Source organism: Oncorhynchus mykiss, chromosome 14 (genome assembly GCF_013265735.2).
Source record: "Oncorhynchus mykiss isolate Arlee chromosome 14, USDA_OmykA_1.1, whole genome shotgun sequence".
In the NCBI taxonomy this organism is placed as follows: Eukaryota; Metazoa; Chordata; class Actinopteri; order Salmoniformes; family Salmonidae; genus Oncorhynchus; species Oncorhynchus mykiss.
This window is the reverse complement of record NC_048578.1, coordinates 37,177,085-37,199,717: the sequence shown is the minus strand read 5'-3', so window position 1 is coordinate 37,199,717 and position 22,633 is coordinate 37,177,085. Positions and strand designations below refer to the sequence as shown.

Here is a 22,633-nt window from a genome sequence, read left to right as displayed (position 1 = left end):
GGCTGTCAGAGGTCCAATAATGTTAAAGACCTTGGTGACAGCCAATGATATTTAGGTATACCTGATATAATCTTAACAATCCTAAAGGACGTTGACTTCTTTCCTCTTTTATCTATTATCCTCTCCCGAAAACTAATTACAGAGATTTTAATCATATTGTATTATGAGTGATTAACCCTTTAATGCATTTAATTAGCCTTTTGAGCTCTAGATTCTCACCAGACCCCTGCATTACTTCACGCGTAGGCTTTGAATAAGCACACTTAGCTGTCACATCTAATGCCAACAGGGAGGCCCTACTTTTCAAAAACGCTCCAGGTGACAGGAGATTACAGCGGAGATAATAGATATACCATCGTCATTGACATCTCTAAGGTGGCGCTGGTCTTTCAGTTTGAACAACGCTGTCCCACTTTAGACCAAAAGCATGTGTTTGACAGAATCTGACCAAATATTATGACCAATAATTACTCCATCATAAGAAACAGAAAGTGATTAAACTCGCAATGCCTGACTAATAATTACCCCATAAGAAACAAATAATGATTTGATTCAACTCGCAAAGCCTTTTTCAGATTAGCAAGCCCTGAAATACACAAAATGGAATATACTGATGGAACGGTTGATACGACACATACAAGGACGGAGGAGAACGTCGACTTAGTCATCAATCCATTCAAATTCAGATTAGCTTAAAGGAGAAATATTTCTCACTGACGAACAACATCAGTGACATGGAATATTTGAAATACACCATTAATATCCCCCCCCCCCCCCCCAAACACAAAAGAATACATCAGAATTGTAAAACATTGGTTAAATGTTTGTGCATATTTAAGGGGATATTTCAAGGCAGGGCATAACCAGTATGTGTGTAAAGCCATTCTGACAACTTGACAGGGAGCATTACAAACCCAAGTGAATTATATGTTCCTTAGTACGCTGTACTGGCTACGCAAGTAGGCTTACGTATAATGTCCCATGGGCAGTGTTGCTTTTAAATGGGTTCTAAATAAAAAAAAGTGGGTGGGGAAAATGAATATCTGCTCTGTGTGGGGTCTCTTCAAATGTCTACGTACTTAAAAGCAGCAGTGGATGGTGGTCCTGTGGGGTAGAGCATGGTGCTTGTAATGGCAAGGTTGTGAGCATGGTGCTTGTAATGGCAAGGTTGTGAGCATGGTGCTTGTAATGGCAAGGTTGTGAGCATGGTGCTTGTAATGGCAAGGTTGTGAGCATGGTACTTGTAATGGCAAGGTTGTGAGCATGGTGCTTGTAATGTCAAGGTTGTGAGCATGGTGCTTGCAATGGCAAGATTGTGCGCATGGTGCTTGTAATGTCAAGGTTGTGAGCATGGTGCTTGTAATGTCAAGGTTGTGCGCATGGTGCTTTTAATGTCAAGGTTGTGAGCATGGTGCTTGTAATGTCAAGGTTGTGAGCATGGTGCTTGTAATGTCAAGGTTGTGAGCATGGTGCTTGTAATGTCAAGGTTGTGAGCATGGTGCTTGTAATGTCAAGGTTGTGAGCATGGTGCTTGTAATGTCAAGGTTGTGAGCATGGTGCTTGTAATGTCAAGGTTGTGCGCATGGTGCTTGTAATGTCAAGGTTGTGAGCATGGTGCTTGTAATGTCAAGGTTGTGAGCATGGTGCTTGTAATGTCAAGGTTGTGCGCATGGTGCTTGTAATGTCAAGGTTGTGAGCATGGTGCTTGTAATGTCAAGGTTGTGCGCATGGTGCTTTTAATGTCAAGGTTGTGAGCATGGTGCTTGTAATGTCAAGGTTGTGCGCATGGTGCTTGTAATGTCAAGGTTGTGAGCATGGTGCTTGTAATGTCAAGGTTGTGCGCATGGTGGTTGTAATGTCAAGGTTGTGCGCATGGTGCTTGTAATGTCAAGGTTGTGCGCATGGTGCTTGTAATGTCAAGGTTGTGCGCATGGTGCTTGTAATGTCAAGGTTGTGGGTTTGATTCCCACACGGGAAAAAGTACAGAAAAAAATATACAAAAATATTAAAAATTATTCAAAAGTATAAAAAAAAGTATGCACTCACTACTGTAAAAATGTTCTAGCTAAGAGTTTCTGTTAAATGACTAAAATGTTAAATGATAGACAATGCATGTGTAATAACTATGCTACAAGGTATTTGAAAGGATTGAAACAATGAAGTCACAATAAAAAAAAAATCGCTCGAGAAGTACAAAATTCCCCCCCCCAAAAAAATTCCCTTCCACTTCATCAAATAAAATATTTTAAAGACGTATGATGAAACTACACCAAAATGTTTTATTTCTGATGTGAGCAATAATCCTGAAAAAAAAAGTATATATGTATATAAAGCAGTAAAAGATAAAACATGAAAAACTACAAACTAATTCCAGGACAATACTATTGTATTAGGCATCTATAATGCACATGTATTTTACTTTACAAACTCTGGGGGTGCCACAGGGTTCAATTCTCGGGCCAACTTTTCTCTGTATATATCAATGATGTCGCTCTCGCTGCTGGTGATTCTCTGATCCACCTCTACGCAGACGACACCATTCTGTATACTTCTTTGGACACTGTGTTAACTAACCTCCAGACGAGCTTCAATGCCGTACAACTCTCCTTCCGTGGCCTCCAACTGCTCTCAAATGCAAGTAAAACTAAATGCATGCTCTTCAACCGATCGCTGCCCGCACCTGCCTGCCCGTCTGGCATCACTACTTTGGACGGTTCTGACTTAGAATATGTGGACAACTTCAAATACCTAGGTGTTTGGTTAGACTGTAAACTCTCCTTCCAGACTCACATTAAGCATATCCAATCCAAAATTAAATCTAGAATCGGCGTTCTATTTTGCAACAAAGCTTCCTTCACTCATGCTGCCAAACATACCCTCGTAAAACTGACCATCCTACCGATCCTTGACTTCGGCGATGTCATTTACAAAATAGCCTCCAATACCCTACTCAACAAATTGGATGCAGTCTATCACAGTGCCATTAGTTTTGTCACCAAAGCCCCATATACTACCCACCACTGGGACCTGTACGTTCTCGTTGGCTGGCCCTCACTTCATACTCGTCGCCAAACTGACTGGCTCCAGGTCATCTACAAGTCTTTGCTAGGTAAAGCTCCGCCTTATCTCAGCTCTGGTCACCATAGCAGCACCCACCCGTAGCACGCGCTCCAGCAGGTATATCTCACTGGTCACCCCCAAAGCCAATTCATCCTTTGGCCGCCTTTCCTTCCTGTTCACTGCTGCCAATGACTGGAACGCACTGCAAAATATCACTGAAGCTGGAGACTCATATCTCCCTCACTAGCATTAAGCACCAGCTGTCAGAGCAGCTCACAGAGCACTGCAACGTTACATAGCGCCTCTGTAAATAGCCCATCCAACTACCTCATCCCCATACTGTATTTATTTATTTATTTATCTTTCTCTTTTGCACCCAAGTATCTCTACTTTCTTCTGTACATTTATCACTCCAGTGTTTTATTGCTATATTGTAATTACTTCGCCACCATGGCCTATTTATTGCCTTTATCCTACCTCATTTGCACACACTGTATATAGGCTTATTCTACTGTATTATTGACTGTATGTTTGTTAATTCCATTGTGTAACACTGTGTTGTTGTATGTGTCAAACTGCTTTGATTTATTCTTGGCCAGGTCGCAGTTCTAAATGAGAGTATGTTCTCAACTAGCCTAAATAAAGGTGAAATAAAATAAATAAATAAATTACTGTTTGAATGAATCCCATGTTATAACCTTGTTTCCAAAATGTCTAAACTGTACAATAGTACCCTGTCCTCATCCTAAACAACAGATGATGTAGAATGGCGTAGTTACTGTATCTATACCACACCATAACGACAACCAATGATGAACCCTAACCTATATAAATACTGTATCTATACCGCACCATAACAAATACTAATGATGAACCCTAACCTATATCAATACTCTCTCTATCACACTACCTACCTTCTATCTAACTACATTTTTGTACTGCTGTTTACACCATTCAAAAATGCAATTAAAGTCCAAAGCCCCCTGACACTCTCTAGGTACCGCCTCCGCCTATTGGTCCCAAGCCCCGTCAAGCTACCCCCTCCTCCTTTTGGTTCAAAGCCCTGTCAAGCTACCCCCTCCTCCTTTTGGTTCCAAGCCCCGTCTAGCTCCATCTCCTCTTATTCGTCCCAAGCCCTCGTTTAGCTAGACCCTCCTACTATTGGTCCCAAGCCTCAATCTAGCTACCTCCCCTTTCTATTGGTCCCAAGCCTCCATCTAGCAATCTCATCATTCTATTGGTCCCAAGACACCATCTAGTTACCTCCTTTTTCTATTTGTCCCAATTCTCCATCTAGCTACTGCCTCTGTCTATTGGTCCAAAGCCTCCATCTAGCTAACACCTCTTTCCATTGGTCCCAAGCCTTCATCTAGCTCCCTCCTCTTTCTATTGGTCCCAAGTCTCTATCTAGCTACCCAGTCCTGCTATTTGTCCAAAGCCTCCATCTAGCTCCACCTTGCCTCCATCTAGCTACCTCCTCTTTCTATTGGTCCCAAGCCTCCATCTAGCTCCACCTTGCCTCCATCTAGCTACCTCCTCTTTCTATTGGTCCTAAGCCTCCATCTAGCAACCTCCAATTTCTAGCTACCCCCTCTTCCTATTGGTCCAAACCTCCATCTAGCTACCTCCTCTTTCTATTGGTCCTAATCCTCCATCTAGCTAACTCCACTTTCTATTTGTCCAAAGCCTCCATTTAGCTACCTCCACTTTCTATTGCTGCAAATCCTCCATCTAGCTACCTCCAATTTCTTTTGGTCCCAAGCCTCCATCAAAATCCCTCCTCTTTCTATTGGTCCCAAGCCTCAAACTAGTTACACCTCCTGATATTGTTCGCAAGCCTCCATCTTGCTACACCCTTGCCCTATTGGTCCCAAGCCTCCATCTTGGTACACCCTTGCCCTATTGGTCCCAACCCTCCATCTAGCTACGTCTGCTTTCTTTTGGTCCTAAGCCTCCATCTAGCTACCTCCTACTACCAGTGTTTCCAAGCCTCCATCGAGCAACCTTCGATTTCTATTAGTCCCAAGCCTCAGTCTAGCTACCCCCTCCTGCTATTTGTCCAAAGCCTCCATCTAGCTACCCCCTCCTCCTATTGGTCCCAAGACTCAATCTAGCTACCTCCTCTTTCTATTGGTCCCAAGCCTCAATATAGCGACCTCGACCTCCTCTTTCCAATGGTCCCAAGGCTCCATCTAGCTACCGCCTCTGTCTTTTGGTCTCAAGCCTCCATCTAGCTACCGCCTCATTCTATTGGTCCAAAGCCTCCATCTAGCTAAAACCTCTTTCCATTGGTCCCAAGCCTTCATCTAGCTCCCTCCTCTTTCTATTGGTCCCAAGCCTCTATCTAGCTACCCAGTCCTGCTATTTGTCCAAAGCCTCCATCTAGCTCCACCTTGCCTCCATCTAGCTACCTCGTCTTTCTATTGGTCCCAAGCCTCCATCTAGCTCCACCTTGCCTCCATCTAGCTACCTCCTCTTTCTATTGGTCCCAAGCATCCATCTAGCTCCACCTTGCCTCCATCTAGCAACCACATTTTTCTATTGGTCCCAAACCTCCATCTAGCTACCTCCTCTTCCTATTGGTCCTAATGCTCCATCTAGCTAACTCCACTTCCTACTGGTCCAAAGCCTCCATTTAGCTACCTCCACTTTCTATAGGTCCAAAACCTCCATCTAGCTACCTCCAATTTATTTTGGTCCCAAGCCTCCATCAAAATCCCTCCTCTTTCTATTGGTCCCAAGCCTCCATCTTGCTACACCCTGGCCCTATTGGTCCCAAGCCTCCATCTTGCTACACCCTCCTGCTATATGTCCAAAGCCTCCATCTAGCTACCCCCTCCTCCTATTGGTCCCAAGGCTCCATTTAGATACCCCATCCTCCTATTGGTCCAAAGCCTCCATCTAGCTCCACCTTGCCTCCATCTAGCTACCTCCTCTTTCTACTGGTCGCAATCCTCCATCGAGCAACCTTCGATTTCTATTAGTCCCAAGCCTCCGTCTAGCTACCCCCTCCTGCTATTTGTCCAAAGCCTCCATCTAGCTACCCCCTCCTCCTATTGGTCCCAAGCCTCCATCTAGCGACCTCCTCTTTCTATTGGTCCCAAGCCTCAATATAGCTACCCAATTATCCTATTTGTCCCAAGGCTCCATCTAGCTACCCCCTCTTTCTATTGGTCCCAATCCTCCATTTAGCTACCACCTCTTTCTATTGGTCTCAAGCCTCCATCTAGCTACCGCTTCTGTCTAGTTGTCCAAAGCCTCCATCTAGCTAACACCTCTTTCCATTGGTCCCAAGCCTTCCTCTAGCTCCCTCCTCTTTCTATTGGTCCCAAGCCTCTATCTAGCTACCCAGTCCTGCTATTTGTCCAAAGCCTCCATCTAGCTCCACCTTGCCTCCATCTAGCTACCTCCTCTTTCTATTGGTCCCAAGTCTCCATCTAGCTCCACCTTGCCTCCATCTAGCTACCTCCTCTTTCTATTGGTCCCAAGCCTCCATCTAGCAACCTCCAATTTCTAGCTACCCCTCTTCCTATTGGTCCCAAACCTCCATCTAGCTACCTCTTCTTTCTATTGGTCCCAAGCCTCAAACTAGTTACACCTCCTGATATTGGTCCCAAGCCTCCATCTTGCTACACCCTTGCCCTTTTGGTCCCAACCCTCTATCTAGCTACCTCTGCTTTCTTTTGGTCCCAAGCCTCCATCTCGCTACCTCCTACTACCAGTGTTTCCAAGCCTCCATCTAGCTAACACCTCTTTCCAATGGTCCCAAGCCTTCATCTAGCTCCCTCCTCTTTCTATTGGTCCCAAGCCTCCATCTAGCTACCCCCTCTTTCTATTGGTCTAAAGTCTCCATCTACCTATCCCCTCCTCTCATTGGTTCAAAGCTTCCATCTAAATCCATCCTCCTTCTATTGATCCCAATCCTCCATCTAGCTACTTCCTCCTGCTTTTGGTCCCAAGCATCCATCTAGCTACTCCCTCTTCCTATTGGTCCAAAGCCTCCATCTAGCTACCTCCTCTTTCTATTGGTCCCAAGCCTCCATCTAGCAATCTCAAATTTCTATTAGTCCCAAGCCTCAGTCTTGCTACCCCCTCCTGCTATTTGTCCAAAGCCTCCATCTAGCTACCCCCTCCTCCTATTGGTCCCAAGACTCAATCTAGCTACCACTTCTTTCTATTGGTCCGAATCCTCCATTTAGCTACCACCTCTTTCTATTAGTCCAAAGCCTCCATCTAGCTACCTCCACTTTCTATTGGTCCCAATCCTCCATCTAGCTACCTCCACTTTCTATTGGTCCCAAGCCTCCATCTAGCTACCTCCAAATAGTTTTGGTCCCAAGCCTCCATCTAGCTACCTCCTTCTCCTATTGGTCCCAAGCCTCCATCTAAATCCCTCGTATTTCTAATTGTGCCAAGCCTCCAACTAGTTACCCCTTTCTGCTCTTCGTTTTCTATTAGTCCTAAGCCTCTGTCTAGCTACCCCCTCCTGCTATTTGTCCAAAGCCTCCATCTAGCTACCTCCTCTTTCTATTGGTCCCAAGCCTCCATCTAGCTACCCCCATCAAGCTACCTCCTCTTTCTATTGGTCCCAATCCTCCATTTAGCTACCACCTCTTTCTATTGGTCTCAAGCCTCCATCTAGCAACCGCCTCTGTCTATTTGTCCAAAGCCTCCATCTAGCTAACACCTCTTTCCATTGGTCCCAAGCCTTCATCTAGCTCCCTCCTCTTTCTATTGGTCCCAAGCCTCCATCTAGCTACCTCCTCTTTCTATTGGTCTAAAGTCTCCATCTACCTATCTCCTCCTCTCATTGGTTCAAAGCTTCCATCTAAATCCATCCTCCTTCTATTGATCCCAATCCTCCATCTAGCTACTTCCTCCTGCTTTTGGTCCCAAGCATCCATCTAGCTACTCCCTCCTGCTATTTGTCCAAAGCCTACATCTAGCTACCCCCTCCTCCTATTGGTCCCAAGACTCAATCTAGATACCTCCTCTTTCTATTGGTCCCAAGCCTCAATATAGCGACCTCCTCTTTCCAATGGTCCCAAGGCTCCATCTAGCTACCTCCACTTTCTATTGGTCCCAAGCCTCCATCTAGCTACCTCCAAATAGTTTTGGTCCCAAGCCTCCATCTAGCTACCCCCTCATCCTATTGGTCCCAAGCCTCCATCTTTCTACCCCATTGCCAAATTGGTCCCAAGTTCCCATCTAGCTACCTCCTCTTTCTATTGGTCCAAGCATCCATCTAGCTACCCCCATCTAGCTACCTCCTCTTTCTACTGGTCCCAAGTCTCCATCTAGCTTCCGTCCCTTTCTATTAGTCCCAAGCCTCTATTTAGGTCCACCTTGCCTCCATCTAGCTACCTCTTGATATTGCCTCTATCTAGCTACCTACTCTTTCTATTGATCCCAAGCCTCCATCTAGCTACACCCTCTTTCTATTGATCCCAAGCCTCCATCTAGCTACTTCCTCCTGCTATTCATCCCGAGCCTCCAAGTAGCTACACCCTCTTCCAATTGGTCACAAGCCTACATCTAGCTACCTCCTCTTTCTATTGGTCCTAAGCCTCCATCTAGCTACCTCCTCCTGCTATTGGTCCCAAGCCTCCATCTAGCTACACCCTCTTCCTATTGGTCCCAAGCCTCCATCTAGCTACCCCCTCCTCCTATTGGTCCCAAGCCTCCATCTAGCTACCTCCACCTCCTATTGGTCCCAAGCCTCCATCTAGCTACCTCCTCTTTCTACTGGCCCTAAGCCTCCATCTAGCTACCTCCTCCTGCTATTGGTCCCAAGCCTCCATCTAGCTACCTCCTCCTCCTATTGGTCCCAAGCCTCCATCTAGCTACCTCCCCTTTCTATTGTTCCTAAGCCTTGATCTAGCTACCTCCTCTTTCTATTGGTCCCAAGCCTTTATCTAGCTACCTCCACCTCCTATTGGTCCCAAGCCTTTATCTAGCTACCTCCTCATTCTATTGGTCCCAAGGATCCATCCATTGACCTCCTCTTTCTATTGTTCCCTAGTTTCCATCTTGCTATCTCCTCCTGCTATTGTTTCCAAGCCTCTATCTTTACCTTGATCTTAGTGACCCACCATACTGTTGCACTATCAGTCTCCATCCCATAGAGCTCCGCCCACTCTGTTCTGCTCCGCCCCTCTCTGATCTGCTTCGTCCCACTCTGCTCTGCCCCGCCCCTCTCTGCTCTGCTCTGCTCCGACCCACTCTGCTCTGCTCCGCCCCACTCTGCTCTGCTCTGCTCTGTTCTGCCCCACTCTTCTCTGCTCCTCTCTGCTCTGCCCCACTCTGCTCCGCTCCACTCTGCTCTGCCCCACTCTGCTCTCCTCTGCCCCACTCTGCTCTGCCCCTCTCTGCTCATCCCCTCTTTGCTCTGCCCCGCTCTGCTCTGCTCCGACCCACTCTGCTCTGCTCCGCCCCACTCTGCTCTGCTCTGCCCCACTCTGCTTTGTTCCACTCTGCTCCGCCCCACTCTGCTCTGCCCCACCTTGCTTTGCACCGCCCCTCTCTGCTCATCCCCTCTCTGCTCATCCCCTCTCTGCTCATCCCCTCTCTGCTCATCCCCTCTCTGCTCATCCCCTCTCTGCACCGCCCCACTCTGCTCTGCTCCACCTCCCTTACCTATGATTTACATATATTTCCCTGGGCTGCTGTTACATTTTAGGGCACTTCGCATTTGGCACATCTCTTAGGGAATCATAAGCCTCAGACCAAACCCTAGCATTCAAATGAGCCTTGCTTTTGCCTTTTGCTTTGCTCTCTCCCTCACACTTACAAAGCCTTGAGAGCCTCCACAGTAAAGACGCCACTTCTCCAGCACGCAACCAATATCTGGGATTATTTAATGAGGTCTTATTATTCTGTAGTGTAGTGGCACTCTTGGGGGATACATGTCCTACTATTTCAGTGGAAAGTGAACAGCTGATTAAACCCAACATTTATCTGTTAAGCGGATGACTGTCAAATCAAAGACTCTATGTTTGGTTTTCTCTGTCTGTCAGACATGCTAGTTTTTTTTCAGGTGTGTCAATCAAAAAAGCTTAGCGTTGCTTTAATCCATTGGTCCTCAGCAAATACAGCTGTGCAGAGTTCAATTAGTAGCGTGGCCGGCGTGATTCTCAAGCATGCTATTACTCTGCCACCAGCCTTTCTCACTTAAGATTCTCATTTAACACTGGTTCCCACCATTCCACTGCCTCAATTATACTTTTAAGTGGAACATTAACCCAAATAAGGTTAAAGTTTTTTTTGTTGACATCTAGTACAAGATAGCAAAGGGAGGTATAATCTGTCTTCGTTTTTTTCCTCTTTCTGGGAAGTAAAGATAGATTTCATTTGGTTGAAGTTTCTTGGCCAGACTTCAGTTCTCTACTTCCTCTCTGAGGTATTCTTCCTCAATATTCAATGCTGATGACATTAATGCACATGTGACTTTTTTTGTGTGGTTCATTCTCCCGGCTCCCTCCCGCTGCTACCCATCACCCTCCATCTTATCAACAAAGGTACAGTGGTACGGGGAGTGGGAGTGGAAACAGTAGGTGGCTTTAGAAAATAAGTTATGAATTACCTGTCTGGTGTGGATTTGCCCAGAAGTCTTGAATCCCCCCTGACAGCTGCACTCTGAGACCGAGTACGGATCTGAGCTGGTGGAGGAGCACTTGGAGTGCGAGTCACAGCCCACCACAAAGGTGTTGTCTAGCGGGAGCTCCTGAATCACGTGGTGTTTATTGGGCGCCATCGGGGTCTCTGGTTTGATTTGGAAGGTTGGCTGGGGGGAGGCAGACTTGTAATGCTTGGCTAAGTCTGGGCTGTCAGGTTTGAAGGTGGTCGGCGTAGTGGCCCAGTTGTATTTCCCCATGGTCTGCTCATCTAGCTCCACAGGCAGGTCCAGGGTTCCATTAATGTGCTCCTGGCTGGGATCATCAGGCTTGGATTCTTCTATGGTGACAAAGTTCAAGAGGAGGCTCTTAGGGGATCTCTTCTTTTTCTTCTTTTTCTTCTTGATTTGACGGTTCTCCTGGTTGGGCGACACCCACTCGCCGCTCTGCTTGCCCTTCTGCACCACTTTGTGCCTGGGCGTCTGACGACAGCGCACCAAGGCCGTCACGAAGATGACTAAGATAACTGTCATAGTCCCAGCTATAATAGCGATGACAACAATCACGTATCCGTTGGCTTGGGGTGTGACCTCACTGTCTCCCACGTTACGGTCCAATGGAGTCTCCAAGCTCTTACGTAGCTGCTCTTGAATGAACGTAGCGTTGGATACAGTCTCGTTAATGAACAGGTGAATGAGGGCGATTGCGTGTAAGGACTCTGGCTGGCCCAGGTCTTTGACTTTCACCACAAGCCTGTGTAAACCCTGATCAGCTGAGACTATCTTCTCCTGCAGAGTTATATTACCAGTTGTTTTGTCTATGGCAAACAGCCCTCTTGGTGATCCCCCAATGATGCTGTACTGCAGCTCAGCATTCATGCCAGTGTCATTGTCTATAGCGAACACCCTGGTGACCACAGACCCAGGGCTGGTGGTAGACTGGACCAGATCGTAAGAGTAGTTGGACGAGGGGATAACAAAAACGGGTCGATTGTCATTGACATCCACAACGTTTATGGTGACCTTGGCGTATGAAGTGCTGGGTGGTTGCCCTCCATCTATAGCCTTCACCATAAAAGTGTATGAGCTCTGCTGCTCTCTATCAAACGTGAGGTTGGGTTTGATTACACCGGTCTGGGGATCAATAAGGAAATTGTCTTTCCCGTTCAGGATGGACAGTGTTATGACAGAGTTGTCACCTGCGTCAGAATCTGTGACGGTGATCAGGCCCACGGTCCCGTACAGAGGCAGGTTCTCAGGCACGTAGAAGTTATACTCAGGATGGGTGAAAGCTGGGCTGTTGTCGTTGAGGTCCTGCACTATTAACTTCACTGTGACATTGCTCTGCAGCGAAGTAGACCCATTGTCCCTTGCCATGACAGTGAACGAATACTTCTCCTGCTTCTCTCTATCCAGGCGTTTGCCAACGGAGAGGATTCCTGACCGTCTATCTATGTTAAACCCATCAGGAGCGTCAGGGCCAAGAGAATAAATAATCTCTGCATTATGTCCGCTGTCTGCATCCATGGCACTGATCTTTATGAGCTGCGTGGATGGATCATTGTTCTCTGGTATGGACAGCTGAATCTCAGGTTGAGGGAAGATGGGAGCGTTGTCATTCTCGTCCTTAATTTTTATTAAAACCATCGCTGAAGTGTTCAAAGGAGGCTTCCCTGAATCCGACGCTACTATCTTAATTGCATATTCCCTGGTTGTTTCGTAATCTAAGGGGGCCGCAGTCTCCAGCAGGAACTGGTCATTAAAGACTGGCTTTAACCTGAAAGGAACGTCATGGTCAGTGTAACAAGTCACTTTGCCGTTCAGATCCGAGTCCTTGTCCGTCACTGTAATTAGGGCTATTTTTGTGTTGAGAGGAGCATTCTCTGACAGTAGAACAGTTCCATTTACAAGGTTCATTATATACCGAGTGTCTATGGACGGAACGTTGTCATTAATGTCCGTTACGTTGACGATAACCGTAGCTCTGGAGGGAGTGGAGCTGCCGTCGCTGGCCAGGACGATGAGTTTGTGGACCGGAGTGGCTTCTCTGTCTAAGGGCTGCTTGACAGTGATCAGCCCAGTGGTGCTGTCTATGGAAAAATGCCTCTTGGTGGATGAGGAGATCTGGTTGGAGAAGGAGAAGTGGATCTGGGCGTTGGAGCCGAGGTCTGCGTCCGTGGCGTGGAGTTGGGTGACGGAGGTTCCTATGGGGGCGTTCTCAGGGATGTTCACCTCCACCTCACTGTCCTTGAAGACCGGTCGATTGTCGTTGACGTCGGAGATGGTGACCTGGAGGATGGCCGTGCTGGACTTGGGTGGCGTTCCTCCGTCCTCCACCTTGATCTTCATGACGAAGGTGTCCTTCTGTTCGCGGTCCAGGCTCTGCTGGACGATCAGCTGAGGCCATCTGTCTCCCTCTGGGGTCTCGATGATGTCTAGGCCAAACTCACTTACACTCTGTATAGACAGGGAGAAGAACAAAGATAATTTGTGAGTTTCAGTCATATTTTACTGGACTACATGAAACTACTGTGCTGTCCTGTACATCCTGGAGTATGTTACTAATTGCTTAGTTATTCATCAGTGTGAGGGTGTATGCATTCGTAGCCTGATTTCTGGTAATTTCACATGCATTTCACCTGAACATTACTATCTTATATGGATGTCATACACTGCAATAGCCTACTAGTGGTCCTGTAAGCTGGCACTAGACTCACACAGCTGGTTTCCAGAATCAACACAAATAAGCTGTAGTTTGTTTTAGTTTCAACAGATGTTTGCTCTCACTGCAGCAAAACACTTTGGAGTGAAAGTACTTTAATTGTATTAGCAACGGTGGGAAAAAAGCACCCAGCTGCCAGACTTGAGTAAAAGTAAAGATATCTTTATTTAAAAACGTAAAAGTGAAAGTCACCCAGTAAAATACAATTTGAGTAAAAGTCTAAAAGTATTATATTAACAAGTAACAAGTACTTTTAGGTGTCAGTGTATGGAGATAATGTATGAAAAGTATATTATTTTCTTTAGGAATGTAGTGAAGTAAAAATAAAAGTAGTCAACAATATAAATAGTAAAGTACAGAAAAAAATATGTAAGTAGTGCATTAAAGTATTTTTTACTTAAGTACTTTACACCACGGCGTAATATACATTTTCTCAAAATATAGGCTAAATCCAGTTGTAAAATATTGATTTATTAAGGAAATACTAAGGCCTATGTAAACAATGGATGCTGACAGTGAGGTAAACAGTTATGCCCATAACCAAAAAACACAATTGGTGAAGGTTTAGCGCTTTTAAAAAATCTTCTTTTACATCTATTTTAAAAAACAAGAAACTGGCAGATGGAATGTACACATATAACAGAAGACTAATGACACACAATGACATCAAACCACGATCAAGGTCCTTGGAATGCAATTATATTGGAGTCATATTGGAGTGACCTGGGGCGGCAGGGTAGCGTAGTGGTTAGAGCGTTGGACTAGTAACCGGAAGGTCGCAAGTTCAAATCCCCGAGCTGGCAAGGTACAAATCTGTCGTTCTGCTCCTGAACAGGCAGTTAACCCACTGTTCCTAGGCTGTCATTGAAAATAAGAATTTGTTCTTAACTAGTTAAATAAAGGTAAAATAACAATATTCATTAACTATTGAAGTACACTGCCATTACTACTCACTGCAGATTATTCTTGTACTATATGCTGACCATCCATTTCAGACTGGTGCTTTTTAATGAAGTACTCGTTTTAGCCCTCTGCCCTCCTCAGTACAACTCTCATTGTATTCCAGTTTTACCTTACTATCTTGCGTTTTACTTTGGAATAGGGGAGACAGCTCACAAAATGTCAAGTTCATATGTGAGAGAGACAGTTGAAAGGGAAGCCGTAGAGATAGCCTATTTAAATGCACTGCGAGACCACCATAGATTAAGGAGACAGAGAGACTCCACATTAAAAAAGCTTTTCACCCAAGGAGTGCCAAATCAGTAGGCCACAGTGATGCCCGAGGAAAATGAAAACAAATGCATGTAATCCCCATGAGAAACTGACTCTGACTGTTCAAAGTAATTGCCTTCCCCACAAAAATGTAGCACTAATATTTATGATTACAGATCAGCTATGCGGTAAAGATGGGTCCTGACATATTTTCCATCATTATGATTTAGAGAGAGAGAGAGAGAGAGAGAGAGAGAGAGAGAGAGAGAGAGAGAGAGACCTAAGAACCTAAATGAGACCCATGCATTTTAAGAGACAAAGAGGGTCTTTGAAGGTCTTTCAGTCAGAAGCAGTTTCATGCAAAAACAAGAAAAAACTGCCTCTTTAAAGAGATAAGCTTCATGCAGCACATAATGTTGTAAGAGATTACTCTGTCTAGGCACAGCTATGAAACGAGATTAAGATACATACATTCTGACTGTGAACGGTACAATTTAGACCAAATGTGTTCATTTGACTACCTAGTATGTTTAGCACCAGTGTAGTTCCTGTATCAATATAGTAAGGACCGTGGCAGAGGGAAGAAGGAGGCCATTACTATGTCCTGGTAGCTGCAGTAGAGACATGGTGTACACAGGGTTGTTGTTGGTGTTGGGGTTTCACTTGATGTGAATATTGTCGCCGGTCTGAAGCACTGCCAAGTGACAGAAGTCCCTTAAGAAACCAAAACCACCGCTGCCTGAATGAGGATGGTTACTTTATGGCGAGTAGCTATAAACTATATACACGACTGGACAGCAAGAACAATGACTGTCCAATAACACTGAGTTCTAGAAGAAGATGATTTCTAGTTGAAGATGACTTCTGTAGAAGTTGAGTTCTAGTAGAAGATGAGTTCTAGTAGAAGATGAGTTCTAGTAGAAGCTGAGTTCTAGTAGAACATGAGATCTAGAAGAGGATGAGATCTAGAAGAAGATGAGGTCTAGAAGATGATGAGTTCTAGTAGAAGATGAGTTCTGTAGAAGACGAGTTCTAGAAGGAGATGAGTTCTAGAAGAAGATGAGTTTTAGTAGAAGATGAGTTCTAGAAGAAGATGAGTTCTAGCAGAAGATGAGTTCTAGAAGGAGATAAGTTCTAGAAGAAGATAAGTTCTAGTAGAAGATGAGTTCTAGAATGAGATGGGTTCTAGTAGAAGATGAGTTCTAGAAGAAGATGAGTTCTAGAAGAAGATTAGTTCTAGAGAAGATGAGTTCTAAAACTAGATGAGATCTAGAAGAAGATGAATTCTGTAAACGATGAGATCTAGTAGAAGATGAGTTCTAGAAGGAGATGAGTTCTGGAAGAAGATGAGTTCTAGAAGAAGATTAGTTCTAGAGAAGATGAGTTCTAGAAGAAGATTAGTTCTAGAGAAGATGAGTTCTAAAACTAGATGAGATCTAGAAGAAGATGAATTCTGTAAACGATGAGATCTAGTAGAAGATGAGTTCTAGAAGGAGATGAGTTCTGGAAGAAGATGAGTTCAAGTAGAAGATGAGTTCTAGTAGAAGATGAGTTCTAGTAGAAGATGAGTTCTACAGGAAGATGAGTTCTACAGGAAGATGAGTTCGAGAAGAAGATGAGGTCTAGTAGAAGATGAGTTCTAGTAGAAGATGAGTTCTAGTAGAAGATGAGTTCTAGTAGAAGATGAGATCTAATAGAAGATTAGTTCTAGTAGAAGATGAGTTCTACAGGAAGATGAGTTCGAGAAGAAGATGAGTTCTAGAAGGAGATGAGTTCTAATAGAAGATGAGTTCTAGTAGAAGATGAGTTCTTGAAGAAGATGAGTTCTAGTAGACAATGAGTTCTAGAGGGAGATGAGTTCGAGAAGAAGATGAGTTCTAGAAGGAGATGAGTTCTAGTAGAAGATGAGATCTAATAGAAGATGAGTTCTAGTGGAAGATAAGTTCGAGAAGAAGATGAGTTCTAGAAGGAGATGAGTTCTAGAAGGAGATTAGTTCTAGTAGAAGATGTATATTCATGGAGTGATTCTTTGAACATGAAGTAGTAATTACTAAGAACTCCACATTCGTTTAGTGAGTAACGATTTGACCATTGACCAAGCTGACATTAAAATACCTGTACTACGACTTTTCGATGAAATTCATAGGAGTGACTTTACCTCTTCAATTCAGTGAATCATAACATATTGGCCCTTCTTACAATATGGTTGTTAAATCTTAGTGTAGACTTTAGTATCTGGGACTTTGGCACTGTGCTTCCATCCAGTCAATGTCATAAGTGCTCCTAAAGATGATTTATGAGCCAGACAGATTATTCCCCACCTGTCTCATTTTCACACATTTAGAGCATTTCAATCAGTTTCAGAGAGCTATAACTAACTATCTATAATGGCTGTTTATTTTTACTTCAGTGAATTGAAATTAGGCTGTTGGATTGTGAAAACATTTAGGGCAGGCAAACTTACTGTAGAAAAGGTTAAGAATATGAATCACTGGGCCCTAAGGTGCAGTGACAATAACCTTTAAATAAAATACAAAACTGTACAGTTTAAAAAGAAAGCAGATACTTCAGCTTCACCCAGACTGGACTCCTAAACCATGGTGATGAAGCATTCATCTACCATTGTAGATCACGTGTCTATAGGGACCATATATCTAGAGTCGCCTCCAAAATTCTTGACATCCTTGATAAAGATTAGCAAAAAAAAAATACTGTAAATAATGCCAGTACTGAGATAAATTGCTCGCAAAATAAAATAATACATATTTTTTTATACTGACGCAATTGCTAAGAGAAAGGGATTTTGTTTAACAAGTACTGTTTATTTTTTTCCCCAAAATCTAGGTTTAAATATATTTGCGGTCCATGTTTTCAATACTTTGAACACCCTCCTCTTGCAAGGATGAAGTCACTGAACATTTTTCTATAATAATGAATGACATTTTTACACTCTACGCGCTTCAGCACTCAGCGGTCCTGTTCTGCGAGCTTGTGTGGCCTACCACTTTGCAGCTGAACCGTTGTTGCTCCTAGATATTTTCACTTCACATTAACAGCACTTACAGTTGACCGGGGCAGGTCTAGCAGGTCAGAAATTTGCCTAACTGACTTGTTTGAAAGGTGGCATCCAATGACAGTGCCACATTGAAAATCACTGAGCTCTTCAGTAAGGCCATTCTACTGCCAATGTTTGTCTATGGAGAATGCATGGCTGTGTGCTCAATTTTATACCCCTGTGGGTGTGGTTGAACTAGCCAAATCGACTAAGTTGAAGGGGTGTCCACATACTTGTGTATATAGTGTATGTGTAGAGATCTATAAATTAAACATTTATGTAGACAAAATACAATCTTGTTAATGATGTTAGTCGTCCAATGATATTAGTCGTCCAATGATATTAGTCGTCCAACGATATTAGTCGTCCAATGATATTAGTCGTCCAATGATGTTAGTCGTCCAATGATGTTAGTCGTCCAACGATATTAGTCGTCCAATGATGTTAGTCGTCCAATGATATTAGTCGTCCAATGATATTAGTCGTCCAACGATATTAGTCGTCCAATGATATTAGTCGTCCAATGATATTAGTCGTCCAATGATGTTAGTCGTCCAATGATGGTAGTCGTCCAATCACAACAATCAAACGCTCCATCTCAGTATCAAACAATGATGTAGAGCCGCAGTTGGCTGATATTGGGGGCGGCTGACTGAAATCGCCTCACTGCAGACTCTTTCAATGTTTCAGATTGTCATCTGACGCATCTTTGAATCAAGTTGATGAGAGGAGACTGGGATTGAATTACATTGATTATCTGATTAAACCTAGAGGAGACTGGGATTGAATCACGTTGATGACCTGATTAAATCTAGAGGAGACTGGGATTGAAATATGTTGATGACCTGATTAAACCTAGAGGAGACTGGGATTGAATCACGTTGATCACCTGATTAAACCTAGAGGAGACTGGGATCGAATCACGTTGATGACCTGATTAAACCTAGAGACTGGGATTGAATCACGTTGATGACCTGATTAATTCTAGAGGAGACTGGGATTGAATCACGTTGATGAACTGATTAAATCTAGAGGAGACTGGGATTGAATTACAATTGATTACCTGATTAAATCTAGAGGAGACTGGGATTGAATCATGTTGATGACCTGATTAAATCTAGAGGAGACTGGGATTGAAATATGTTGATGACCTGATTAAACCTAGAGGAGACTGGGATTGAATCACGTTGATCACCTGATTAAACCTAGAGGAGACTGGGATCGAATCACGTTGATGACCTGATTAAACCTAGAGACTGGGATTGAATTATGTTGATGACCTGATTAAATCTAGAGGAGACTGGGATGGTGCTTTGAATACATCAGCCTTTCATAGCTATGCTAATGGTGGTTGGATGGGCCGACGGGCAAGGCTATTTATCATTGGCTATAACATCCCTTTTATACAATACTGATGGAAGTCTCCCTTGCCACCGGCCATGATCTGATGCATATCATTTAGACAAAACCAGCACAGAATTGTTTGTTTCCTCTTGTCAACCTCTGGCGGAAGATAATGTGTCAAAATCAGAAACAAATGAAATCTGGAAGCGCTTGACAGTAAGCTGAACACAAGCAGTGAGCTGAACACATGCAGTGAGCTGAACACAGGCAGTGAGCTGAACACAGGCAGTGAGCTGAACACAGGCAGTGAGCTGAACACAGGCAGTGAGCTGAACACAGGCAGTGAGCTGAACACAGGCAGTGAGCTGAACACATGCAGTGAGCTGAACACAGGCAGTGAGCTGAACACATGCAGTGAGCTGAACACATGCAGTGAGCTGAACACAGGCAGTTAGCTGAACACAGGCAGTGAGCTGAACACAGGCAGTGAGCTGAACACAGGCAGTGAGCTGAACACAGGCAGTGAGCTGAACACATGCAGTGAGCTGAACACATGCAGTGAGCTGAACACATGCAGTGAGCTGAACACAGGCAGTTAGCTGAACACAGGCAGTGAGCTGAACACAGGCAGTGAGCTGAACACAGGCAGTGAGCTGAACACAGGCAGTGAGCTGAACACAGGCAGTGAGCTGAACACATGCAGTGAGCTGAACACATGCAGTGAGCTGAACACAGGCAGTTAGCTGAACACAGGCAGTGAGCTGAACACAGGCAGTGAGCTGAACACAGGCAGTGAGCTGAACACAGGCAGTGAGCTGAACACAGGCAGTGAGCTGAACACAGGCAGTGAGCTGAACACAGGCAGTGAGCTGAACACAGGCAGTTAGCTGAACACAGGCAGTGAGCTGAACACAGGCAGTGAGCTGAACACATGCAGTGAGCTGAACACAGGCAGTGAGCTGAACACAGGCAGTGAGCTGAACACAGGCAGTTAGCTGAACACAGGCAGTGAGCTGAACACATGCAGTGAGCTGAACACAGGCAGTGAGCTGAACACAGGCAGTGAGCTGAACACATGCAGTGAGCTGAACACATGCAGTGAGCTAGCTGAGCTCTTTGTTTAATTGTCCATTCTGCAGCAAGCAGCATCCAATGAAGAACATTAATCAATTATGAAATGCCAATTTGAGTGATTTGAAGAGAGAGCTCCTACATGTTGAATCTATTGCAGTGTTACGGCATAACTGGCATCTGTAAATGAACATACTGTATAAATGAACTCTGGCGTTACACATTTTCAACATTTCTCTTTGTTTTCTATGACGGGCAGAACCTAATTTCTCTGCCATCTGCTCATAATAGCCTGGCAAACAAGTTAGATGTATACATTTTTAAACAAAGACGAGTTGTTGCTCCAAATCCACACACCGAAATAAAGACTTCCTCTTTCTTTCAAGACCAAGTTTATCTGGCTCTCATATAGCAGGATATTGATCTACACAAGGTGATCCTGACAACGCCCGCCCACAACAAATGCTGTTAAGACACACTGAAAATCCCTCAAAATAGGAAGGATTCGGTTTCCTGCAGTGTGGTGCAAATCTCTTTAAAATTCTTGGAGAAAAATAACATTTGGAGAAGTGTAGAACCCAAAACAACCAAAATCAATACCGATATCCCTTGAGCCTGACCTGCCTCACACGGTCAACGGCTCAAATGGCACCATATTCCCTATATAGTGCACTACTTTTGACCAGAAACCTATATGGAATAGGGTGGCATTTGCGACACAGTCAGGGGTCTGAGGAGGAACCTGTAAAGGGGTAAGCTTTAAGAGATAAAATGTGTTCCTAACGGAAGAGACTCCTGCATCCATGCATGGTATTACTTTCCCCTGACCTTGGACATGTTCTTAGAACACTTTTGCGTCATTCCAAGACGACGTAGCCGTTCCAACCCTGACGCTGCTAATGGTTAACATTCCATTTTAGAATCACATAACTAAAAGGTTGCTATGGATGATACCGCTACACTCATTATTAAGGTGGCATTACTGGTTTCGAAAAGGTGTTATAGATGCCTTATTTTTAGGCCTAATACCACTTTCAAGTAAAGGGTTACTGACCATTGTGTGTGATATCAAACAGACTATATGGGTTGGTATTGTGTATTAGCCCTCCATATGAAAAGACCGAGCCAACTTGGTTTTGAATTAAGGTGGCTGTCATATCTCATCTGTCCTTTCTAATATCAGCTAGCCTACAGTATATGTCTGTCAGCTGAGGGGATAGAACTGGCCTACTGTGATGACACACAGGGGTAGCAGTTTCAGCTTGATGTCAGGGACAAAACAGGAACACTATGATGACACACAATGGTAGCAGTTTCAGCTTGATGTCAGGGACAAAACAGGAACACTGTGGTAGTAAACTATTATTCTGTATGGAGCTCCACAGACAAATCTCTGAGGACCACACAAAGATAGTCCAAGGGGTGGATTAAAGACCAGCAGCTATTCTAGGAATGCTTGCACAAACCCCTAAAGAACTAAACTATGCTCTGTACTGTAAGACTGTATAGTGCACTTCTAAAATTCACTTGAATTAATGTCCTCATGGGTACTGTACCTCTATGTTGTATTTATGTTTATGGACTGCTTTTCAGAAAACCTGTTTTGAATGAAACGGATGGATAGAAAATACAAAACAGACATATTTCCCCAAGGAAGATAAGATATGGAACTGAATTTAAATAAACGAGAGAAAAAAAGCAAGGATAGGAAATATAAAATCAAATAAAAATAAAAATGAGGCAAGGATATGAAACAGCAAAAATATACATGAGAGGAGATAACAGTCAAGAAAGGAGGGGAAGGAGAGGAGATAACAGTCATGAAAGGAGAGGAGGAGAGGAGATAACAGTCATGAAAGGAGAGGAGGAGAGGAGATAACAGTCATGAAAGGAGAGGAGGAGAGGAGATACCAGTCATGAAAGGAGAGGAGGAGAGGTGGAGAGGAGATAACAGTCATGAAAGGAGAGGAGGAGAGGAGATAACAGTCATGAAAGTAGAGGAGGAGAGGAGATAACAGTCATGAAAGGAGAGGAGGAGATAACAGTCATGAAAGGAGAGGAGGAGAGGAGATAACAGTCATGAAAGGAGAGGAGGAGAGGAGATAACAGTCATGAAAGGAGGAGAGGAGAGGAGATAACAGTCATGAAAGGAGAGGAGGAGAGGAGATAACAGTCATGAAAGGAGAGGAGGAGAGGAGATAACAGTCATGAAAGGAGAGGAGGAGAGGAGATAACAGTCATGAAAGGAGAGGAGGAGAGGAGATAACAGTCATGAAATGAGAGGAGGAGATAACAGTCATGAGAGGAGAGGAGGAGATAACAGTCATGAAAGGAGAGGACGAGAGGAGATAACAGTCATGAAAGGAGAGGAGGAGAGGAGATAACAGTCATGAAAGGAGAGGAGGAGAGGAGATAACAGTCATGAAAGGAGAGGAGGAGAGGAGATAACAGTCATGAAAGGAGAGGAGGAGAGGAGATAACAGTCATGAAAGGAGAGGAGGAGATAACAGTCATGAAAGGAGGAGAGGAGAGGAGATAACAGTCACGAAAGGAGAGG

At 44.2% G+C, this 22,633-nt stretch overlaps 1 protein-coding gene across 2 annotated transcripts in view; it reads right to left on the bottom strand.

Moving 5' to 3' along the window:
• LOC110489225 (protocadherin-11 X-linked) overlaps window positions 1–22,633 on the bottom strand; it is a 280,236-nt gene that overhangs the window by 239,280 nt on the left and 18,323 nt on the right. For both annotated transcript variants that reach the window (XM_036943475.1, XM_021561859.2), the window contains exon 3: window positions 10,643–13,129. In XM_036943475.1, coding sequence (XP_036799370.1) covers window positions 10,643–13,129 — 2,487 coding nt within the window. The remainder of the gene's footprint in view (window positions 1–10,642; window positions 13,130–22,633) is intronic.